This window comes from Arachis hypogaea, chromosome 13 (genome assembly GCF_003086295.3).
Source record: "Arachis hypogaea cultivar Tifrunner chromosome 13, arahy.Tifrunner.gnm2.J5K5, whole genome shotgun sequence".
NCBI classification, from domain to species: Eukaryota; Viridiplantae; Streptophyta; class Magnoliopsida; order Fabales; family Fabaceae; genus Arachis; species Arachis hypogaea.
The window spans coordinates 52,544,336-52,567,633 of NC_092048.1; the positions used below are offsets into that span (position 1 = coordinate 52,544,336).

General features: G+C 36.1%; 2 protein-coding genes across 2 annotated transcripts; both read right to left on the minus strand.

Annotated features, from left to right (window-relative positions):
* Positions 1–300: 300 nt before the first annotated feature.
* LOC112734307 (protein FAR1-RELATED SEQUENCE 5-like) lies at positions 301–5,620 on the minus strand. The gene is made up of 2 exons (XM_072211968.1): positions 4,165–5,620; positions 301–4,079 (listed from the first exon to the last, which is right to left on the minus strand). The coding sequence occupies exon 2, from the start codon at positions 2,386–2,388 to the stop codon at positions 1,327–1,329; it is 1,062 nt and encodes a 353-aa protein (XP_072068069.1). The 5' UTR covers positions 2,389–4,079; positions 4,165–5,620; the 3' UTR covers positions 301–1,326.
* Positions 5,621–5,684: 64 nt separating this feature from the next.
* On the minus strand, positions 5,685–7,289 carry LOC112738366 (FCS-Like Zinc finger 13). The gene is made up of 2 exons (XM_025788791.2): positions 6,344–7,289; positions 5,685–6,132 (listed from the first exon to the last, which is right to left on the minus strand). Exons 1-2 carry the CDS (start codon positions 6,964–6,966, stop codon positions 5,973–5,975), a joined length of 783 nt encoding a protein of 260 aa, XP_025644576.1. The 5' UTR covers positions 6,967–7,289; the 3' UTR covers positions 5,685–5,972.
* Between the last annotated feature and the right edge of the window lie 16,009 nt (positions 7,290–23,298).

Below are 23,298 nucleotides of genomic sequence, written 5' to 3' on the forward strand. Positions count from 1 at the left end.
CACAGAGGATTAGTAACAATTCTATCTCTTTCCACATAAGTCTATATAAGAATTGGTAGAACATTATGTTTGGGCAGGAATGGATAAAAGCTTCTTGCCTACTATTGAGTATCCAAGTAAATATTAATACTTATACAGAAGTCAGCAAAAAAATGATAAAAAAGAACCTTTTATTTTCCAATTTTTTCTGAGATATAAGCTTTTGAATTGATATATTAGTGAATTTTCAATTTCAATGATAATAGTAATGAAACAATTCCTTCATCTAATTTTTATAATAACAATATAAAGCTGTAGGAGTTGTGCAAATTGTCTCATTTGGCTATCGTTTGGCTTTGGTGTGTATAATTGTGGAATGAGCAACCGCAGAGCACGGATTGAAATTCAATCAATAATGAAACAGTAATGTAAAATAAGGTAATACCTATTCAAACTCATTTAAAAGCTCAGACCATCGTACTCCATCTGTTGTGAAGCCTCAGCTTCTTCTAACTCGTCCATGTTGTGCGATGATCCAAAAGCATCTAATACATGCGTGGTATCGTCACCATTCTCGTCTGCGCATCTACGAGCGTTATGGCCAGCCTTGCCACACTTTCTGCAGCGTTGGACACGCCGGTACCTCCCACGAGTCGTCACAACATGACGACCACACCCTTTATGTCTGGCTCTCGGAGGATCGTGTATGGACGCATCATCGCCCCCGCCCTCAGCAGTGGTCGCCAACCTTTTCCGGATCTTTTCTCTTAACGCGTCTCGTTCATTAGCTATTTTGGTCTTCACCTCGTAGTAATCCTCAAAGTAACTACAAGAAAGCTTTACCAGTTCTCTACAGTCATCGAGAATTGCCGCATGCATACTCATATAGGCTGCATCAGGAATCTCTCCACTAAATACATGGTTATTTATTGGTGGTTGTTTTGCCTTCTTTGTCCAACGACCCAGTATAAGACTATCTGGAATAACAACCATGTTTAGTGTAACAAGCACACCAACTATGTGGACACAGGGGATTCCAAAAGATTCCATGCGCAAGCAAGAGCATCTGAATTCATCATCTATCTCCCCCCACGAAACATTCCATGATCTACCTTGGCAATACATGGCCACCTCAAACAATGTACACGTGCTTGTCTTCTTCGAAGAAACTACTCTGACATTGCTAGCTAATAATAACACCTCCCGAAATAAGAGAAAGACCTCTCGTGTGTATACTGTTGCTGCAAACCGCTCTAACTCCTCCAATCTTGTTTTCACAACCGGATCTCCATAAGCAGATTTGTAATCAGCTACCACTACTCTCCTACGCATGAACTCTAAATACTGTTAAAAATGCTCAATAAATTCCCTCAAGTTGTAGCCGTTGTGTATAAACTTGCCTATTTGCATATTTAGCGCCTCACACCTTGATGTTGTCTTGAGCCCAGCAAAGAACTTGCCCCTAATGTGGGCATTTGACCACATATGTTTCTTTTCATACATATCCTTGACCCATGAATTCTGTTGCAACCCAAATTCTTCAACTGCATCATTCCATATATTTTCAAAGTCATCGACCTCCAAATCCCCCATTAAACAAAGACGAAACTTGGTCATGAACCGTGGAATACCTACTCGAGCGGTCGCATTGCGTAGCAAGTGCCAGCTGCACAATCTATGATGTGCTTCTGGAAATACAGCTTTGATTGCACTCTTCATGGCTTGATCACCGTCGGTAATAACGGACTTAGGAGCCTTTCCTTTCATGGCCTCCAGAAATGCCCGAAGCAACCACACATAGCTTTCCTCCCCTTCCTTTGAGAGAACCGCACATCCAAACACAACAGTGCGCATGTGGTGATCCACGCCAGAGAATATCACAAGGGGACATTTGTACTTATTCCTCCCATACGTTGCATCAAACCCCATAACATCTCCGAAAACATTGAAATCATACTGACTTGCGCCATCACACCAAAAAATATTGTGGAGCCTCCGTTGTTCATCCAACGAATACTTCCAAAACATACAGGGGTCACGACTCTTCAACATTTGTAAATACTTGAGTGCATTATCCGTGTCGCTGGCTCCAGCTCTTCTTTGCTTCTCAATTGCATTATAGATGTCTTTCACCTGAAACCCAACCATCTCGAATCCACCACTTTGGTTTGCAAAAGCCCGAAATATTGTCGGAACTCGAAGGCCAGAGCTTCTCATAGTATTAATCTGGTGTAAATCCCCCGTTTTTATTGCCCGGTGAGACCGCATCATTCCCCTAAACCTTGCCTCCAACATTTCATGGTTATGTTCATCCGAGAAGAACTCAACGTACCATCTCCCGTTCCTTGAGTCAACATGAACTTTTATCCGCGCATTACACCCACATCGCGTTACTGGTCTAGGATCCATCTTCCTATCATTTCTGTGAACATGCTTTGCATCTCGTTCACCTTGTCGCGAGCATACAAAAATTTGTCATATAATGTCGCCCTCAGATCCTGCCTTCCTGCAGCGCCCTACCTTCGACCGCCGTATGGAAAACCCCTTAATTCGACCGTACTCGTTATAGAAGTCGTAAGCAGTTTTCAAATCCACAAACTCTATCATCATAATCTCCTCAGCTCGCAACGCATCAAAATCAATTGTCCCAAACGAACCTATTCCGTCAAGAACGATGACATCTCTTTGATCGTCTGAATGACTAGCACCAATCGGAACGGATTCTGTTTCTGCAACAAAGGTTTCATTTTCTATCGGGTCCTCGTCCACCTGAAACAATCCATTACCATAGCAATACACACTTGATGCCAAGAGGTTGTCCTAAAAAATACTCTTACTTCATTTTCCATCAAGATTACGATTATATGCTTACCCCTGGAGTGACATTCTCCTGAAAATTAGATGAAACCTCCTCGGTCCCCTCCATTGTTACTCGCTAAATCCCAAACCGCTAAGAACTATCTTCTTGGTAATTCGATATTATTAAATCGGAAACGAAAAAACCCAATGATAAGAAAACAAAGACAAGACATCATAAATTGATCTAACCAATCTTAATTGATTTCAAAGGGAAATATGAAAAATAAAAAATGAAAGACGACTACAAAATTCTGACTATGCTTAACCTGTCGCTAGCAGTGCAATCAGAAATACATAAGCAAAAACATGAAGAAACTCAAGGCATAGAATATGTGTAGTCTGCATTCATAAATTGTGCACCTTTAGAAACTCATGATTTATTGAATGCCAACAGCATACTCACAAGTTTCACCTAAAATATGGTAATTAAAAATCCAATGCAAATTCCAAGCATTTGTAAGAGAATTTAAAAAAGTGAAACTTAAATTTCATATCTCATCATAATCCATCATAAGTCTTCTAACTATTATTTAATTTATTTTTACTTATAGCTAATTACTCTACTAATAATGCTAGGACCAAATGCTATCACTCAATATTGTTGTGCTACCATGAATCCCAAGGAAAGTTAAAGTGCAAGAATGTCAACATCAAAACCTTCTTTCTTTTTCCCTCGATTTCTTATACTAGCAACAATAAATATCCTCCAATTTTCTAAACATCTGGCCATTATTGTGTTTGAAAAATATTTTAGAAAAATAGGATAACTAATGAGAGTACAAATGTTTTATGTTAAAAAGCTATAAACTTGATATTATAGTAATTTTTTTATTCATGAAATTTGTTTAATAAATATCTTTAATTATTATTTTAGTATAAAGTAGTTTTACATTAAAAATAATAACACCTTCTTGTACTATTCTTTTCTTTGAAAAAAATGAGAGACTATTTAAAGAATTTTTATTTTGAAATGCACATTTATTAAATCAATGCGAGCAAAATAGAATCAAGTGAATATTGAATCACCTTATATACCTACTGAAGATTTTCATAATTATGTTTACTATCAAATACTCCATCCAATAAAGATAGAAAGCATGACATATATTAATTTTCTTCAGGTGTGAGTTTACCTCAGAGTTGTATTATCATCCTCATCCTTGGCACTTGTCTATGGAGTGTATTGGCTGGTTGATGACGGTGAGTAACCAGGTCAACTTGGCGAGTATTCCATTGAAGCACTACGAATGATGAAACAGAATGGCAAAATTAATAGACATGCCCAGATATTTGGCAACTAAAATAATGATATCTATAGATGCATACCTGAACTGTGGAGAAGTTAGGCTGAAATCCAGACTTGTAAAATGTAAAAATGTGAATTAGTCAAACAATAGAAGAAATGCAACCTCTTGCAATTTTAGCACCACATAAGAAAGCAGGAAAAAAAGAAAGAAAGAAAGATAGAGAGAACATTTGTACTGTTGTTCTTAACTTACCTACTTGGACTAAATGAGGGGCTGCAAAATAATATGACACATAATTACTTGGAGTGAAGAACTATAACAAAACAAGTGTGCAGTTTCACTACCAAAGTCACTGTACCATTTTCAACTACCCAAAAGGCTACTATTGAGAACCAAGGTTAAGGCTCATCCTCATTTTAGTGTTGGCAAGTTCCATTTCTGCATCCATTAGCAAAGTTCAAAAATCAAAAGAATCCAAAGAATGACTCACCTATAGTATGGTGATGTGGGACTATACTCTGCAGATAATCTACTGTAATAACGGGAAGTAGGACTATAGCTTGGTGATGTAGGGCTGTATAAATAAATAAACAAATAATTTTTTTCTCAAGCCAATGTTTTGCATAGACCCTTATCTATTTTTTCTCCCTTTAATTTTCCTTACAAAAGCAGAAGAGTGTAACAAAGTTCTTAGTTACCACTTATCAATATTGAAAAGTATGCTCAAAATATCTCAGCTTGCACTGCTATGAAAGGGTAAGCCTCCCCTGAACCAAAGAAATCTACACCACCTCAACTCAGTATCACATTTCAACACAAAATTCACTTTACATCCCATTAAAACCGTGAAAAACAACCCCATTACACGTCTTTTTGCTCCATAAAAGGAAAGAAAATCAGCAAGGTGAAATATACGGCACTCATTAAAAATTAGGGGTTGTCGTTATAGGGTTCCCCAATTCCTACCTCAAACATTCATACGGCAAAAAATTCCACTAACCTTGTGGATCTGGTGGATGGAAGGCGTAACAAAGAGATGTTGATATGAGTGTGCTGAGATTCGACCCTAGTCCGTCAGATCAAGTCGCCGAAGATACTCCTTTCTTGTAGCTCAGTCGAAGCCATTTCTCCCTGCAGCTGCTGTTTTTTCTTGCTCGATGGTTATATGTCTCTACACACGACGTCGTTTTGTTCGTTTCCAGTGTTTACACTAGTCATCTAAATCATCAGCAAATTTATCTTTTAAACACTTTCCTAAACACAGCTTTTGAACTAAATTAATATTTATAAATCAACCCCTGTAACTTTTTTATTTTATAAAACCTCCCAGGTCCTTAGAGGACCACATTATTCTTTCCCCATAGTAGAACCAGCCTTGATATCTTCAAGTATTAAAGCATTTTTACCATGTCTATATAAAATAAAATGGAAAGATAAAAAAGAAAAACCCTTAGTTGATGAATGGCAAATTTTGTTTTGTGTCATTGAATGGCATATGCTCATCTGATTGATGAATAGTATGAATGGACGGAAACCTACGCAACAGGGCAGAGCAGTGTCGGGGGTATAAGGTCAAATACCCATAATAACAAAAATAGATAACGAAAGGAAAATTAAATTGAAAGATAGAATGAAACTCTGAAGTCTCAACTTGTTCATGCCTTCGACAAAACTCATGATGAGAAGAAGTGAAGACACCCAAATCTATGCAATTGAGATCTTAAGTTCATAGTTCTCTGTATACATCCTGGTCCCAAAAAAAAAAAAAAGTATGGCTATATTAGAAATCTCTATAACTATTCTTATTCCGATCAAAATTTTCCTTTTGGTTACAATTTATTATTACAACCAAGGTGTTTAAATTCTCATAAATATATAGTCCTAAGGTTAAAGGGCAATAATCCCAGTTGAAAACATTTGGTCCCTTGTGTATGGTGAACTTGAGAGTTCCACAGATCTTGAAGCTTCTGATCTACAAAGCTCTTTCCTCTCATCAATCATTATCTGCCTTGAACGGCACTCTGGGCTACAAAATCCTTTCTCTCCTCTGCTCACAAAATAAATAAATAAATAATTAGTCCACCTCCCAAAATTTTATCAACTAAATTCAGTGAACAATAAAATAAAAATTCTGAGAATAAAATTGATTGCCTATTTAGTATTTCAAACCGAATATATATTAATTATTTTTTACAAAAATCTAAAAACAAAAAACACAAACCAAACACAACGTAAAGATTTGGATTCATGTTCAATACCTGTACATGTATATGTCTTTGCCATGGAGTTTCTTTCTGCAAAGGTGACATGAACTGAGAAAATCCGATGTGGGAAACGACGCTTCACCTTCAACAACCAAATTTTGTGTTGGTGGGGTGGTGGTGGTTGTTGTTGTTGTTCTACCAACGCCAAAGTAGTTGTTGTTGTTGTCGTTAATCCTGTAACCATGTCTTAGATTCGCACCTTCTTCACCGCCATCATAGTAAACCTTAGTGATGGTCTTGTTATTAGGTATATGATACGTCACATATGTGTAATCTTCGGAGTTTGGAACATCAGTCTCATGATGATCTTGGTGTTGTTTTTCGTTATGAACCGGGATTGGCCTAGACCGGTACCGGTTCATGTTGTTTGGTGTAGTACAAACAGAAACGGCATGTTTTGGCAAAATCTCACTACCTTCTTTGTTATAATTGGATTTGTCAAGTGCCATCACAATTGCTAGGCCAACACCACCAAGGTCATAGCTCTTTAAGCCCTTTGGTGATGATGATTGCATCTTCAAGTTCATGTCCAAAGGGCTTCTTGGACTCCCTATGGTGTCCAAAACTGCAGAGGCGCGGCCTCCGGCGACTAACAACTCCGACAACTTTCCGATCATAATTGGTCTTTTCTCTTCCCTAACATATGTAACAATAATTTCTTTCAATTTTGTAACAAGGATTGTGGGGAGTATGGAGAAGATTAGAGATACATGTGTTTGTGTTTGTGTTAGTGTTGGTGTTTGTGCCAAAGATTATTATTGTGAAGGTGGAGATTGGTGTTGTCTTTTATAAGACTATGGACTATGGAAAAGCAACCAGAGGGGTCCAAAAATAATTGATGGAGTGGTTGGACTATAGCCCGTGGTTTCATTTGGAATTTTGTGGGTGATGATTGCTAGAAAAATCGCTAACAAATTCATTTTTAATGGTTTAAGTGACTGTTTTTTATTTTTCATAATATCTTTTAAATGAAAATTTTATTTAAAAATTTATTATTAGTTAATAAATTTTTATATGTACATAATAAAATTTAAATTTTTAATATTTATTTAAATAAATGAACGAGCTAATTATTGGATAGAACAAGGTAGCTGTTACTAAAATGTGTATATAATATATGGCTTTTGATTAAAGAAATTGATTATAGCTTTAAACGGATTCATATGCCTTATTAATTATTATTTTAGTATTTATTTTAGTATTAATGTTGTGTAAGGGTCACTTGTCAGTGGGCCAGTTTCTTGATAAAGTCATTTTCAATGATTGAGACATCGTATTGTAAAACTATTATTTCAAGCTTTTAGTATAATATGGGTAAGTACGTAATTGGGTAGTTGGATACTTGATTATATATATAAATAAGCAAAAAAAAATTAAGTTAGACAAAGGAGGTTTCTCAACTGGTGAATATTGAAACAAGCTAAGGTTAACATATGCTAGATTTACCGTTTCATTCAACTCCTTTTTATTTTTTCAACCGGCAATACAAATGTGTCATACGAAAAGACCAAAAAAAAAAAAAAAGAAAGAAATTCTAAGCTGCGAACACACTGTGAACCCGTCGCTTTAATTTTTTTCGGTAGGGGTCACTCTCTTTAATTTAAATTTAATTTAAAATACAAACAAAAGTCAGATGTAATGGAAAGCAAATGATACTTTTAAAAAAGCAAAAAGGTAATTGATGAGTTCCTCTTATTTATAACATTACTGAACTATTTGACATCATTTTAATGAATATTTTATAGATGATAAAAAATTATTATATTTATATTTAAGCAGTTAATTAAATTATTTAGCTTCTACTAGAAAAAAATACACAAAAAATATCCAGATATATATATTGGTAGTAAAACGACAAAAATCAACCAACAAAAATTTTATATCTAAAAATTTAAAAATTATATATCCAAAATTTAAAAATTCTATCGGATTAAAAAATAATAAAAAAATTACACATTTAAAATTATTATATTGATTGTTTTTTATTTATTTTAAAAATAGACTTGTATTTTTTAAAAAGAGCATACGATTATTTAGTCAGAGGCTAAAAATGAAGAAAAGAATTTTTTTTAAAATAAAAAGTTTTATTTTTTAAAATAAATAAAATAAAAATTATTTTTCAAAATACAATTTTTTACCAGTATCAAAATCATAATCGGGGGATGGATCACCGATGCAAGTCAGCAATACAAATTTTGAGGAACAAACAATTTTCTCTTGTATGAAGTCAGTGACATACAAATATAAACATCAACCCAACTACATATTTAAATATTTTTGTATTTAAATTTAATTAAATTAGTTTAAATTTAACAAAAATTACTTTCATCACACTAATGTGTATCACACGCATATTTTAATAACACAATTTTTTCATTTTCGTCTTCTCTTTTTATTTTTCCGTTTCCTTCTCCTCCTCCTCCTTTTTCTTTTTGTTCTTTTTCGTTATCGTAATCACCAACAACACTAACACTTTGCTAACAAAAACTAACATTTTGAATTGAATTTGAATTTATATAATGGACAATATTCGGTTCATTTGGTATTATACAATAGTTTCACTTTGATAATATTTTCATTTCATTTTAGACGTAGGTGTTTTTAAATTTGAATTTATATAATGGATAAATGTTCGGTTCATTTAATATTATACAATAGTTTTGCTTTAATAATATTTTCGGTTCATTTGCAACCCAAGTGTATTGTCGATGAATAATTTGTCCCAATAGTTGGAATAGCTTTCAAGACAAATTGAATGGAATGAAATGAAATCTAATACAATCGAATAAAGTGACAATAAATAATTTCATTCTTTTTTATTAAAAAAAGACTCAATCATTAACAAAAACATATCGAATTTATTTCTGGATCCAAATGAATCTCAATTAAACTAAGAAATAAACCGAAATTACTTAAGGAATAAAAAATTTGGTCAATACTTATCAACAACATCAAGTGAACCTCAATTAACACATAAATGAACCGAAATAAATTAAGAAATAAACCGAAATTATTTAATGGTAGCAGCAGAAAAAATCAGAACTAATAAAAATATTCGTAAAATGTTGGTATTATTGGTGATGACGATAACGAAAAAGAAAAAGAAGAAGAAGCAACATTAAAGAAGGAGGAGAAGAAGAAGGGAAAAAGAAGAACCTACGCGAATTTGGAAGAAGAATAAGAAGAAACAAGGAGGAGGAGTGTTAAAGAACCGTGAATTGAGGTGAAGCAACTCTCATCATCTCTATCGTGTAAGCTTAGATGTGAAGAGAAGTGAAAAAATGGAGGAAGAAAACTAAAGAAATCAAGAATGAGTGAAAAACGAGAAGAAAGTTCTAGAAAGTGGAAGAAAGAGATGGAAGAAGAAGTTAGTTCTCAGAGAGAAAAAGCATGAGTGTTGGCATCTCCAAAATAAGAGAATGAACCACGCGAAACTACTTACTCAGGTTCTATTCAATATATATGCTTACAATTAAAAAACTAACAAACTAATCTACTGTACAAATTTCAACAAACTAAGCTTGACTAACTTAATTATATCTAACAAACTTGGAGTACAAATGTACTCTCAAACTAAATGTATAATGACTATTGATCATGTAACACCCCCTCTCAAACTTGGAGTGCAAATGTCCAATAGTCCAAGTTTGTTATGACAGTTTCGAAACAGGCTAGGTGCAAGAGCTTTAGTTAAAATATCTGCGGCTTGATCAGCACTTGTTACTGGCAGCAACTTAGTGACCCCCTCTTGCCATTTATCCCTTGTAATATGACAATCCACTTCAATATGCTTTGTCCTCTCATGAAAAACAGGATTAGCAGCTATATGTAATGCTGATTGACTATCACAATAAATCCTCACTGGTCGTTGTTGGTCAATCTAAAGTTCCTTCATCATGTAACGAAGCCATTGCGCCTCTCTTGTTGCTGAAGCCAATGCCCTATACTCTGCTTCACAGGATGATGCTGCAACTGTATCTTGCCTTTTGCTCTTCCATGAAATTATTGAAGTGCCCAAGAAAAAACAATACCCTGTGATGGATCTTCTAGAATCTAGGCATGTTCCCCAATCACTGTCTGAGAAGCCAGAAGGAGTGAGGTCAGTGGTTGAAGAAAAGAATAAACCCATTGCTGGTGCTCCTTTGAGATATCTTAACACTCTCAATGCTGCTTGAAAATATTTATCTGTAGCACAATCTAAGAATTGACTTAATCTAGATACTGCATAACAAATTTCAGGCCTTGTGTTTGTTAGATATAAGAGTCTCCCAACAATTCTGCGATATTCTGAAGTTGAGGCTAGAGGGGTTCCCGAGTCTTTTGACAAATGAGTGGTATAATCCATAGGAGTGGATATTGGTTTGGCAGCAAGCATTCCATAATCCTGCAGTAAGTCGAGGCAGTATTTTCTCTGACAAATGGAAATGCCCTTCTTGCCTCAAGCTACCTCCATGCCAAGGAAGTATTTGAGCTCCCCAAGATCTTTAATTCTGAACAAGTTATGCAAATAAGTCTTGATCTGAAGAATTTCCTGCAAGTCACTACCTGCAACTACTAAATCGTCAACATATACCAAGATAACAGTGAAACCCTTCAAAGTGTTCTTGGTAAACATGCTATAGTCATGCTTAGATTGAGTGTAGCCAGCCTTAGTTAGAGAGCCAGCAAGCTTTGTGTTCCATTGTCTACTTGCTTGTTTTAATCCATAGAGGGATCTATCTAATCTGCATACCAGACCTGGTTTGTGAATTTTGAGACCTGGTGGAGGTTTCATATAGACAGTTTCATTGAGATCTCCATGTAAAAACGCTGTATTGACGTCTAACTGGTGCAAATGCCAATTCTTGATAGCCGTAATAGCCATAACTATCCGAAATGTGTTCATTTTAACTACAGGGCTGAAAGTGTCTTTGTAGTCAACACCCTTAGTTTGAGAAAAACCCTGTGCCACCAAGCGTGCTTTGTGTCTCTCTATAGATCCATCCGGGTTCAATTTGAGTTTAAAAACCCATTTGCAACCCACTGCTTTCTTTCCAACAGGCAATTCAGTAAGTGTCCAGGTCTTATTCCTCTCCAAAGCAGAAAGTTCATTATTAATAGCTTCTTTCCAGCTCGAATCCTTAACAGCTTCATCATAAGTTTTGGGTTCTAAATGTATGGATGCAGCTAGTGTGAATGCTTTGTGCTTTGGGGACAACGACTCATATGAGACTACTTGTGAGAGGGGATATTTATGTGTGGTGTTGGTAGTAGCTGAACCATTGGAAGAGGCAATCATGCAATGAAAGTCTCTCAAATAAGACGGTGGTCTCCTAGGGCGAAGTGACTTTCGTGTCTCTAAATGCAACTCATGGTTTTCATGTAATGTATGTTGATGAGGTATTATTTGGGGTGCTGAACCTCTAAGAGTACTTTCTAATTGAGGACTATTAGGTGCAATTTGATTAGAATTGTCACTGCTTAACTCAATGGATGCAGAAGTGTGTTGAGAGTCATGAGATGCATGCTGAGTACCATCAGATTGTGTGTGATTTGTGTTATTATTGATGATATTATGATGAGGTGAGTCAAAAGGGTCAAAAAAAGTATAATGTGTAGGTATGCAGGGTGCTGCATGATGTTGTAATGATGATTCAAGTTTCTCAGTTTGTAAAAAAGGTAGTACATGTTCATAAAAACTGACATTTCTTGACAAAAACACTTCTCTATTTGACAAATCATATAAAAGATATCCTTTAACTCCAATTTTATGACCAAGATGTACACATTTTCTGGCTCTTGTATCTAATTTCTTCCTATGTGCAGTCAATGTAGATGCATAGGTAAGGCAACCAAATACTCTCAAGTAAGCAATTTCAGGTAATTTATCTTTTAAAATTTGATAAGGACATGATTCATTGAGGGACATACTAGGAAGCCTATTGATCAAATGGATAGCATGAGCTGCAGCAAAATGCCAAAAACTTTTAGGTACATTTGAATGAAACATTAATGTTCTAGTAACTTCCAAAATGTGTTGGTGCTTTCTTTCTACAATTCCATTCTGTTGAGGTGTCTCAACGCAAGTTGTTTGATGAATTATGGCTTTGGAATTGTAGAAAGAAGGCATTTTAAACTCAAGACCATTGTCGGTTCTAATTTTCTTTATGGTGCTGCCATATTGAGTTTGTACGAAATTGACAAAATTTTGCACATGGGAAACAGTTTCAGCTTTAGAGCGCATGAGATGCAACCAGGTATATCTACTTTTATCATCTATTATTGTTAGAAAATATTTGTGACCTTCCATGGAAGGTGTTCCTGTGGGTCCCCATATGTCCATGTGCACAAGGTCAAATAAAGCTGAAGATTGAGAGAAACTATGTGAAAAAGCTATCTTTCTTTGTTTGGCAAAATGACAAGCATCACAGGGATCCATAAATCCTTTATTTGTCAAAAAGTCATATGATTTTTGCATTACATTTATTCTTTGAAATGGTATATGTCCTAGTCTAAAGTGCCATAAGGCTCCTGCTTCATGTTTATTGGAGTTGTGAGGCCAACTCAGAGATGATAATGCTGTATGCAGTTTTGGTGATGCAATAGTTGTCAGACTCTCAAATGCATATAATCCTCTTCTTTGTTCAGCTACTCCAATCATCTTCTTGGAGAGATAATCCTGTATCTCACAAGTAGAATCATTGAAAACGAATTCACATTTCAGATCAGTAGTCAATTTTGATACTGAAATGAGATTGAATTTAAAGTTGGGAATGTATAATGCATGTACTAGATGAAATGTGTTGCTAAACTCTATTGTTCCAGCTACGTCAGTAACTGTTTGAGTACCATCAGGCAAGTTAATGCGTATAGGTTTTATGTGATACAAATTTTTGAATGATTTTAATGAAAAAGAAACATGTTCACTAGCTCCTGAGTCTATGACCCAGGAATTTGGACTAAATGTGGCCAAAGACATAATGAATGCAATACCTTGATTTGATGGTAGAGAAATGGTGTGATTAGAACCTGTGTTATGACTCTGTTGTTGATTATTCTCCCTTTCAAGAAGTGCCAATAATGCTGCTCTCTGATCTGCAGAGAACTGAGCCTCTAACTTGCTAATTGCTTCTTGAGTGTTGTTACTGATATTATCACCATTCAAATCAGTAACCATGTTGATGATTCCACTGCCGCTGCCACTCCTCATATGAGGTGGGTATCCATGCTTTTTATAGCATACATCCTCAGTGTGTCCACTCTTACCACAAAATACACACTGTTTGTAAGTTTGACTTCTGCCTCCTCTTCCATTTAATCTACCCCCTCTGGCTCTAAGGCTCCTACCCCCTCTAGTGGCCATATTGATCTGAGGATTAAAGCTTTGATTGGCTCTAGTGTCACCCATGGTTATCAATGCTTTTCCTTCAATGATATCTGCATTTTGTCTCTCTTGCTGTAACAAAAGTGAGAAGGTTGCATCTACCGTTGGAAGCGGCTTCATCAACATGATCTGGGACCTCACTACAGCAAATTGATCATTTAGTCCCCTGAGGAGCCTCACTACATTGGTATCTTCTTGGTAATTCCTCATCACATCTAAACCACAATCACAAGTTCCAGTGCAGTACTTACATGCTGGAATTGGGCGAAAATTATCCAACTCTTCCCAAATTCCTTTCAATTTGGTGAAGTATGCAGTAATGTTGAGGTCTCCCTGCCTTATGCTAAACAATTCTTCTTGTAACTCAGCCATTCTGAAAGAGTCTCCCTGGTAATAGCGATGTCTCAAACTACGCCATATATCTGCAGCAACGTCCATCCACACCACACTGTGTGCTATCTCTGGACTTAAAGACAAATTCAACCAAGACACCACATATGTGTTGCATCTATCCCACGCATCAAACAGTGAATCATCTTCGGATGGTTTTACTAAAGTTCCATCAACAAACTTCAATTTATTTTTAGATCTCAACGCTCTACACATAGCTCTCTCCCAAGCATGATAGTTACTGGGACCTAAAATCACAGAAATTAAAGGAGTTCCTGGACTCTCACCGGGATGCAGAAAATACGGACTCATTGGATCCATAATCGGACTTTTGTTCGCTCGATTTGCTGCTGATTGCAATTGATTAACCTGATTAACGAGGTCCGCAAGTGTTTGAATGTCGAAATTCGAGGTCTGATTGGCCATTCTTTCTGAAAATTAGGGATTCAACTCAACGATCTTGTAAGTTTCAAGATCCGGATGCTCAAAACCACAAGTTTGATTCAAACTTCAAACCTATTAGATCTTTCACATCAGTGCTCGTGATCGGAGCCTTCACCTCTGTCCACGCTCACCGCACCATGTTAAAGAACCGTGAATTGAGGTGAAGCAACTCTCATCATCTCTATCGTGTAAGCTTAGATGTGAAGAGAAGTGAAAAAATGGAGGAAGAAAACTAAAGAAATCAAGAATGAGTGAAAAACGAGAAGAAAGTTCTAGAAAGTGGAAGAAAGAGATGGAAGAAGAAGTTAGTTCTCAGAGAGAAAAAGCATGAGTGTTGGCATCTCCAAAATAAGAGAATGAACCACGCGAAACTACTTACTCAGGTTCTATTCAATATATATGCTTACAATTAAAAAACTAACAAACTAACCTACTGTACAAATTTCAACAAACTAAGCTTGACTAACTTAATTATATCTAACAAACTTGGAGTACAAATGTACTCTCAAACTAAATGTATAATGACTATTGATCATGTAACAAGGAGAAGGAGCGCGTGATTTAAAAAATTATTATAACAACTTGGTTAGACTTGGTTAAGTATTTTGCTTGAATGTAGAGCTTTATTTTATAAACATATGGCAAAATCAACAAATAATAATCAAACGGGATTAAGGTAATAATTAAACACATTCTAAATCGTATTACAAAATCTAGTTGTAATTAAATATGCTCAAGGTATAATCAAACTCAAGAGTCCAAATCAAAGTTTAAACTCGTGTTTATAATCAAACACTCTCCAAATCATACTTTAAAATTCAGTTATAATCAAATAGATTTAAAATAATAACCAAACTCAATAATTAAAATCAAAATTTAGACTCATACTATAATCAAATTTAATTAAACATACTTTAAACCATATTTTAAAATTCAGTTATAATCAAATATACTCAAAATAATAATTAAACTATAAAATTCAAAATAAAGTTCGAATGCTATAATTATATTATAATCAAAAGTAGATATAAGATATAAAATTTCAGAAAAGAAAACTCATAAACCACAAACATAGTGTTTGATTCCAAAATCTAGCAAAGCTTGTTCATGTAGTTTTTTGAATAAGTAAGCTCAACACAATAAAGTGGAGCGACAAAGTCACAAACAAAGTCTCAAACATAAAAAACAACCAATCAAAACCTGAAAACAATCCTAGTGTTATCTTCAGCAATGCCATCAACAACCAAAAGGATTTAAACTACACCATTCTCTATACCTAGTCAAAGATCTGAGAAACACCTCTTCCACTCCGGTTTCCTTATTATTAAAGATCCACCTATTCCTCTCTAGTCATACATTCCAAATAACTCTTGGTCCACCTTTTAATCGAATTTCTGAAAATTTCTCAAGCCATTTTACACTCAATAGAACTCTATCAATACGACTGCAGGAGCGGCCTCTGAACCAAGTAAATTTTCGATCATTCAACGGTAGGTCCACTAACTGCATATCTTGAACCCAATTCTTGAACTCTTCTGCCGATGCTGTAACCTATCCTGACCTTTCCTCTCTTCAATCTGTATAACCTCATTAAAGTATCTCATATAACATATCAGACCTCGACCTAACTCAGCTACAAAACTCAGTTCCTCCCACACAGCCAGTTTCTCCAATTTAGTATGAGCACCATATACTAAATAAAACGTACAATTGAACTCATTTTTTAACAGTACTCCTTTAACACATAACCATCTTTTCCCTTTGTAACAATTATTTATTTTAAATTACATGTCATCCCACATTGATAATAGACCCCTGAATGTGCCTGTCGACTCTACAAACTCCCACCCTACAGCATCGCTCCCCTAAATACGCATTACATCAAACTTAGTCACAACTTGCATCTTAGTTTCAACCAACCCTAATATATTCACTTTTGCTTCTTTTTTAGTTCTTTCACCATACTCAATTTTCCAACACCCCCTAACCCCTTAACAATTCAAGAACTAAAAATCATTTTAAAACTGTTTTACACACCTTTTTAAGATTTTTTGGTCTGCATCTTCGTGCCTTTTCTTTCTGCTTTGCTAATCTCCTCTTCTGAGCTAAAGCCTCATTCTGTTCTTGAAGAATTGCCATGATATCATCTTCATCGTTGTACTGCACGGCTCCTGATTCAATAGCCAGCTCCCACGTCTTCCGATTTTCCAGCATCTGCTCCTCTCGTTCCAAATCCTTACCATAACTGTTCCCCGGATTTTCAACACTAATTTTCCCGACACTCCCAGCCCCGATATTGCCTTTATTAACTCCCGCACCGTGCAAAGTTAAACCATCTACAGGTGCGTCATCTCCACCTATAACAGGACCAACTTTCAGACCAGCAGTATTTTTCATTTTTTCTGAGGCACTAGACAATGCACTGCCGCTTCCATGTCAACATCGCCGTCCATGGAAGAACGTAACCCCGCCATTGCCGGCGTTGAGTGATACCCTGACAAAGACACAATCTCCAATGGGGGACATACCTCCGGTTGAAGATCGCAGGCAGCATACACCGCTACAAGCCCGACGGCACCATCTCCTCCACTAGTCCGTCGCTCCTCGCTGGCTACGAGCTTTCCCAAGCTTCGTTGATCTGTTACGGCATCACACCCTGAGATCTCCCCTTCAACTTGATAATGAACCGTGGCGCATAACCCAGGACTCGGAGCAGCTTCGACCCAGTCAACCCTCGCTCGACTCGGATTCACCAACCCACCTCCTATAGCCGCATCAGCATGAATGTTAACATGATCTGGGCTTTCAACTAAGGAAAAATAGTCCAAGCTCTCTCCTTTGGCACAACTGTTACAATAAACTTTTTTGGGCCTACTAAGAAGCCTGCTTTAGGTTTCTTTTTTTCTCCAACAATCCTTATTCTTCAGCCTATCATTATTTTAATCATAGCTAATTATTTTTTCTGATTCAGCATCATTAATCATCAAATCATTATATCCCATAAAATCCTCACTGCCCTCTAAAACAGGATCATCCGTTTTCCTTGCTGTATGAATTTGAATTAAATTGCAATTACTCCATTCATTCAAAATATCCTCTGAAATTACTACTCTACCCTTATCCGTTTCTTCCTCCCTTGGCACCGCCATCACCAACTCAGCCACCGAATCTCTACTTTTCACTTGTACCATGGCGCTCGAACTGCTAGCAACCATCTCGCAAGCTTTTGGGAGATAAGGATTACCTACCTCTTCAATCTTGCACTCCACTCCATAACTCTCATGACCAACCTCTTTAACCAGGACATCGAATCTGCTAGTACCAATTGTGACGTGAATCTACTCGTTGATGATGTCCATGATACAAGTATCTATTTGTACCCATCCCATACTGAATGAGAGGCATGATTTCGTGGCTTTGTCACATCCAATTACTTCTCCCCATTGGCTTCCTATTATTCTGAACGTCTTCGCTGACCATGTATGTAGAGGAACACCAAAGCACTCTAACCATACCCTTCGAGTTTCACTGTGCTCCTCCTCATCCCATCTCCATACGCTGTAAAAAATTTGTAGTAGGTTGTTCATTTTGAACGTGTAAGCTTCTTTTGCACTCAAGACACTATCAAAAGTCATGAGTGCCTTGTACGCTCCTAGTTCTCGTACTTGCACAACTTGAGAAAAATTCTTTCCAATCATATACTTCAAAGAAGAAAAGTCTATAGCCTTTGTCGTCCCACCTATTAGACTCCTCTGTAATCAGTCCAGATTCTCTTTTGCCACCGGAATTTTCATCTTCTTCGTCCACCCATTGCCATGTGGATCCTCTTTTTTTCCTTCCTTCCTCGTCTCTTCCACATTCTTCCTCGGGACTCTTGTACTTTCCTCATGTTGAGTTTGAATCTTGACAATATTTTGGACGTCACCCGCCTCATGAATTCTCTTCCTATTCTCCCCTTCATTCGTGCCATCGATACCTAGCTTCTCCGACTGAAATAACCTTCCCTCGTAACCTCGTTCTATTCATCTCCGCAATAGCCTTCAACGCTCCACCCTTTGTTGTATACCGGATGAATGCAAACATGTAAGTATTACCATTTTTTGTTTTCGTGAGAGATAGATATCATTTATACGTCCAGTCCAGTTGAACAAGTGGTACAACTCCCTTTTTGATATATCTACAGGAAGATGATCTACAAAAATAGAGAACGATTCGTTTTCCAAACAACAGTACTCTTCTCAATTCCAAACCCTCATATTTCTACTAAATTGCCTAATTCTACCCCTCCTGGTGTTTTCCACCCATTCTGGCCCTCTCCCCTCTCGCTCTCATTTTTTTTCTCTCTTTCATATATAGTAATAAAGCTTGTTGATGTATATCAGGGTCAATAGCAATGGTCTACACAAGAAGAATATGCATGAAATAAAAGAAAAAAAAGTTATTAAGTTGGGTTAATTAGAAATAGTAATATATACCAAATTAGAAGTTAAACATCAATAATCCTTTCTCCAATAAATCAGGTTTCAGTGTCTGAAATGAATACGTATATTATTTTATCAAATTCATGTATTAAAATAAGAGTTAAATGTAGCATCCAACATTCATTCGTGGTTACCATTTAAGCCATCATATTTTAACCATATTAATTAATCAAATAATCTAAAATCAAACCGCCACAGCTAACATACATAACTCACTTATCACTTGAAATAAAAGATCAAAATCAAATTTAAAATTGAGTATTTAAAAAATTAATAAAAATAAAAAAAAAAGGATAACATGCAAAAATCAAAATAAGCAAAAAAAAGGAGAAGAAGCTCACCACACTTTGCCGAAATGCTGAAGTAAGAAAGACAGAAATTTTGTTTGGTTATAGTTGAGTGACGAAGACTAAGCGCAAAGAAGATGACAGCGTGTACTACAGAAAAAAATCGCGACTAAAATTGGAGGAGGAGGAGGTGGTTTGTGTTGTGATAAGGATGGCAAGGTGGATGTCCATTTATGATGGGCGGTTCAGCATTTTCGAGAAATAATATATTTAATAAGAGTTTGAAAAGTAATCTTATATACGTGTATAAATAGGAGGTTAAGCCTCCGTTAAATACACACTACAATCAATAATAATCTTCTCTCTCTTACTATTTTTTTCGTGGATCTTTTGAATTACAATATACTAGTAAATATATAGATTACTTATATTATAGTAAGATAATTATATTAGTAAATATCAATACTCTACTCTTCTATTTATGCTTCTTTATTTTATATTATATCTTCCTTATTTATTTATTTATTTTACAACACGTTATCAGTACGAGACTCTGATCAAATTTTAGGAAGACTCAGGTAACAAATTTTCATTATGTCGAAACTCTCTCATCTTGAATTTAATGCTCTTGATATATCTGGAAACAACTATTTATCATGGATACTAGATGCTGAAATCCATCTTGATTCAATGGATCTTGGAGATACCATTAAGGCTGAAAATAATGCATCACAGAAGGATAAAGCCAAAGCGATGATCTTCCTTCGTCATCATCTTGACGAAGAATTGAAAAATGAATATCTCACACTAAAAGATCCTACAGATCTGTGGAAAGAACTTGAAGAAAGGTATAATCATCAAGAGACGGTGATACTTCCTCAAGTCCGATATGAATGGACACACTTGCGTCTACAGGATTTTAAATCCATAAGTGAATATAATTCAGCAATGTTTCGAATCACCTCACGAATGAAATTATGTGGGGAAAAGATAACTGATAATGACATGTTAGAGAAAACTTTCTCGACCTTCCATGCCTCGAATGTGCTCCTGTAGCAGCATTATCGAGAAAAATGATTTAAAAAATATTTTGAACTAATTTCTTGCCTTCTTGTTGCTGAACGCAATAATGAGTTGCTCTTAAAAAATCATGAAGCACGCCCAGCTGGCGCCGCCCCATTTTCTGAAACAAATGCAGCAAATCATTACCCCAAAAGAGGTAAATGACAAGGTTTTAGTAAGAAGAAAAATTATGGAAGGAAGAAAAATTATGTTCATAAGAAAGGATCTCACCAGAAGTGGGATAAAGAAAGAAACACTGGGTAAAAAAAATCAACAGAGGATAAGTGTTTCCGTTGTGGTGGAAATGGCCATTGGTCGCGTGCCTGTCGTACCCCAAGGCACCTAGTCGATCTTTATCAAACATCTTTGAAAAATGATGACAAAGGAAAGGAAATGAATTTCATTTCAAATGATGTGATGCACCACTATTTTGTGGTACATTTTATGCTTAATTGAGTGGATTTTATCAACTTTTCTCACACTTATTCAATGAAATGCCATGGTTTTATAAATTCTCCTTAATTTGTGCTTAAGTGTGAAAACATGCTTTTTAGGCCTTAAAATAGCTAAATTTAATTCACTTTAATTTCATTCGATGCCTTGATATGTTTGTTAAGTGATTTCAGAATTAGAAGGCAAAGATTGGATTGAAGGAATGAAGAAAAAGCATGCAAAAATGGAGAACTCATGAAGAAATGAAGGAATCGCTAAGCTGTCAATTCTGACCTCTTCGTACTTAATCGATCATAATTTGAGCTACAGAAGTCCAAATGAGGCGGTTTTAGTTGTGTTGGAAAACTAAAATCTAGGGCTTCAAAATGATATAAAACTTTCCATAGTTTCCTTGCATTTGGTGATGCGTACGCATCATTCCACGCGCACATGTTGCATGATCAACGTGGGCCATTTTGAGCAAATCGTGCCCAGCGATTTCTGTAGCATTTTGGGTCCAATCCAACTCATTTCTGATGCTATTGAACCCAAGGATTGAAAGGAAAATGAACCAAGTAGTCATAGTTTAGTTTTTATCATGTTTTAGGTTAGAATTTTAGAGAGAGAAGCTCTCTCTTCTCTCTAGAATTAGGTTAGATTATATTGAAATCTCTTCTTAGATCTAGATTTTAATTCTTGTTTTCATCTACTTTTCCTTTTAATTTCTTATTGCTACATCTTTACTCCTGTAGTTCCTTTTGTTAATTTCTTATTCTAGTCTTTTTTATGTTCATGCACTTTTGTTTTCTTTAATTTTCATTTAATGCAATTTATGTTTCATGTTTCTTCTTGTTTAATTGATTTTTTGTTATTTCCTTGCTTGAATAGTTGTAGATTTACATTTCTTGCAATTTTATCTTACTTTTCTTTTATGCCTTCCAAGTATTTGATAAAATACTTGGTTGGGTTTTAGTGTAGATTTTTCTCCTCTTGGCTTTGGTTGAGTAATTGGAGACTCTTGAGTTATCAAACTCTTTTGTTGATTGATAATTAGAAGTTGCTAGTTGACTTGAATGCCTGGTGCACGAAATTGTGTATGTCAATGTCAATATTACTATTTCTCACAAATTCGCACAACTAACTAGCAAGTGTACTGGGTCGTCCAAGTAATACCTTACGTGAGTAAGGGTCGAATCCCACGGAGATTGTTGGCTTGAAGCAATCTATGGTTATTTTGTAATTCTTAGTCAGGATATCAATTATATTTATTAGTTTGAATTGCGAAAAATAAAAGAGCATGAAATAAATACTTGTTCTGCAGTAATGGAGAATATGTTGGAGTTTTGGAGATGCTTTGTCTTCTGAATCTCAGCTTTTCTCTTGTACTCCTCTTCACGCACGCAAGGTTCCTCCTATGGCAAGCTGTATGTTGGTAGATCACCGTTGTCAATGGCTACCATCCGTCTTCTTAGTGAAAATGGTCCAGGTGCGCTGTCACTGCACGGCTAATCATCTGTTGGTTCTCACTCATGCTGGAATAGGATCCATTAGTCCTTTTGCGTCTGTCACTACGCCCAACCCTTGTGAGTTTGAAGCCCGTCACAGTCATTCAATCCCTGAATCCTACTCGGAATACCACAGACAAGGTTTAGACTTTCCGGATTCTCAAGAATGCTGCCAATGGATTCTAGCTTATACCACGAAGATTCTGATTAAGGAATCCAAGAGATACTCATTCAATCGGATGTAGAACGGAGGTGGTTGTCAGGCACGCGTTCATAGATTGAGGATGGTGATGAGTGTCACGGATCATCACATCCATCATATTGAAGTGCGAATGAACATCTTAGATAGAAACAAGCGTGTTTGAATGGAAAACAGAAGTAATTGCATTAATTCATCGAGACACAGCAGAGCTCCTCACCCCTAACAATGGAGTTTAGAGACTCATGCCGTCAAAGAGTACAAAGTTCAGATCTAAATGTCATGAGGTCCAAAATAAATCTCTAAAAGTTGTTTAAATACTCAACTAGTAACCTAGGTTTACAGAAAATGAATAAACTATGATAGATGGTGCAGAAATCCACTTCTAGGGCCCACTTGGTGTGTGCTGGGGCTGGGACTTAAGCTTCTCACGTTCCTAGGCTATTTCTGGAGTTAAACGCCAGGTTGTAACCTGTTTCTGGCATTCAACTCCCATTTGTAACCTGTTTCTGGCGTTGAACGCCAGACTACAACATGGAACTGGCGTTGAACGCTAGTTTACGTCATCTATCCTTGAGCAAAGTATAGACTATTATATATTTCTGGAAAGCCCTGGATGTCTACTTTCCAACGCAATTAGAAACGCGCCAATTGGACTCTTGTAGCTCCAGAAAATCCATTTCGAGTGCAGAGAGGTCAGAATCCAACAGCATCAGCAGTCCTTTTTTCAGCCTGAATCAGATTTTTGCTCAGCTCCCTCAATTTCAGCCAGAAAATTCCTGAAAT

Excerpts from the sequence above, each read along its gene's own strand:
- LOC112734307 (XM_072211968.1), bottom strand. The coding sequence starts at position 2,388 with ATGGATCCTAGACCAGTAACGCGATGTGGGTGTAATGCGCGGATAAAA.
- LOC112738366 (XM_025788791.2), bottom strand. The coding sequence starts at position 6,966 with ATGATCGGAAAGTTGTCGGAGTTGTTAGTCGCCGGAGGCCGCGCCTCT. Across the intron at positions 6,133-6,343 it reads AAAGACATATACATGTACAG|AGGAGAGAAAGGATTTTGTA; the intron begins GTATTGAACATG and ends TTTTGTGAGCAG.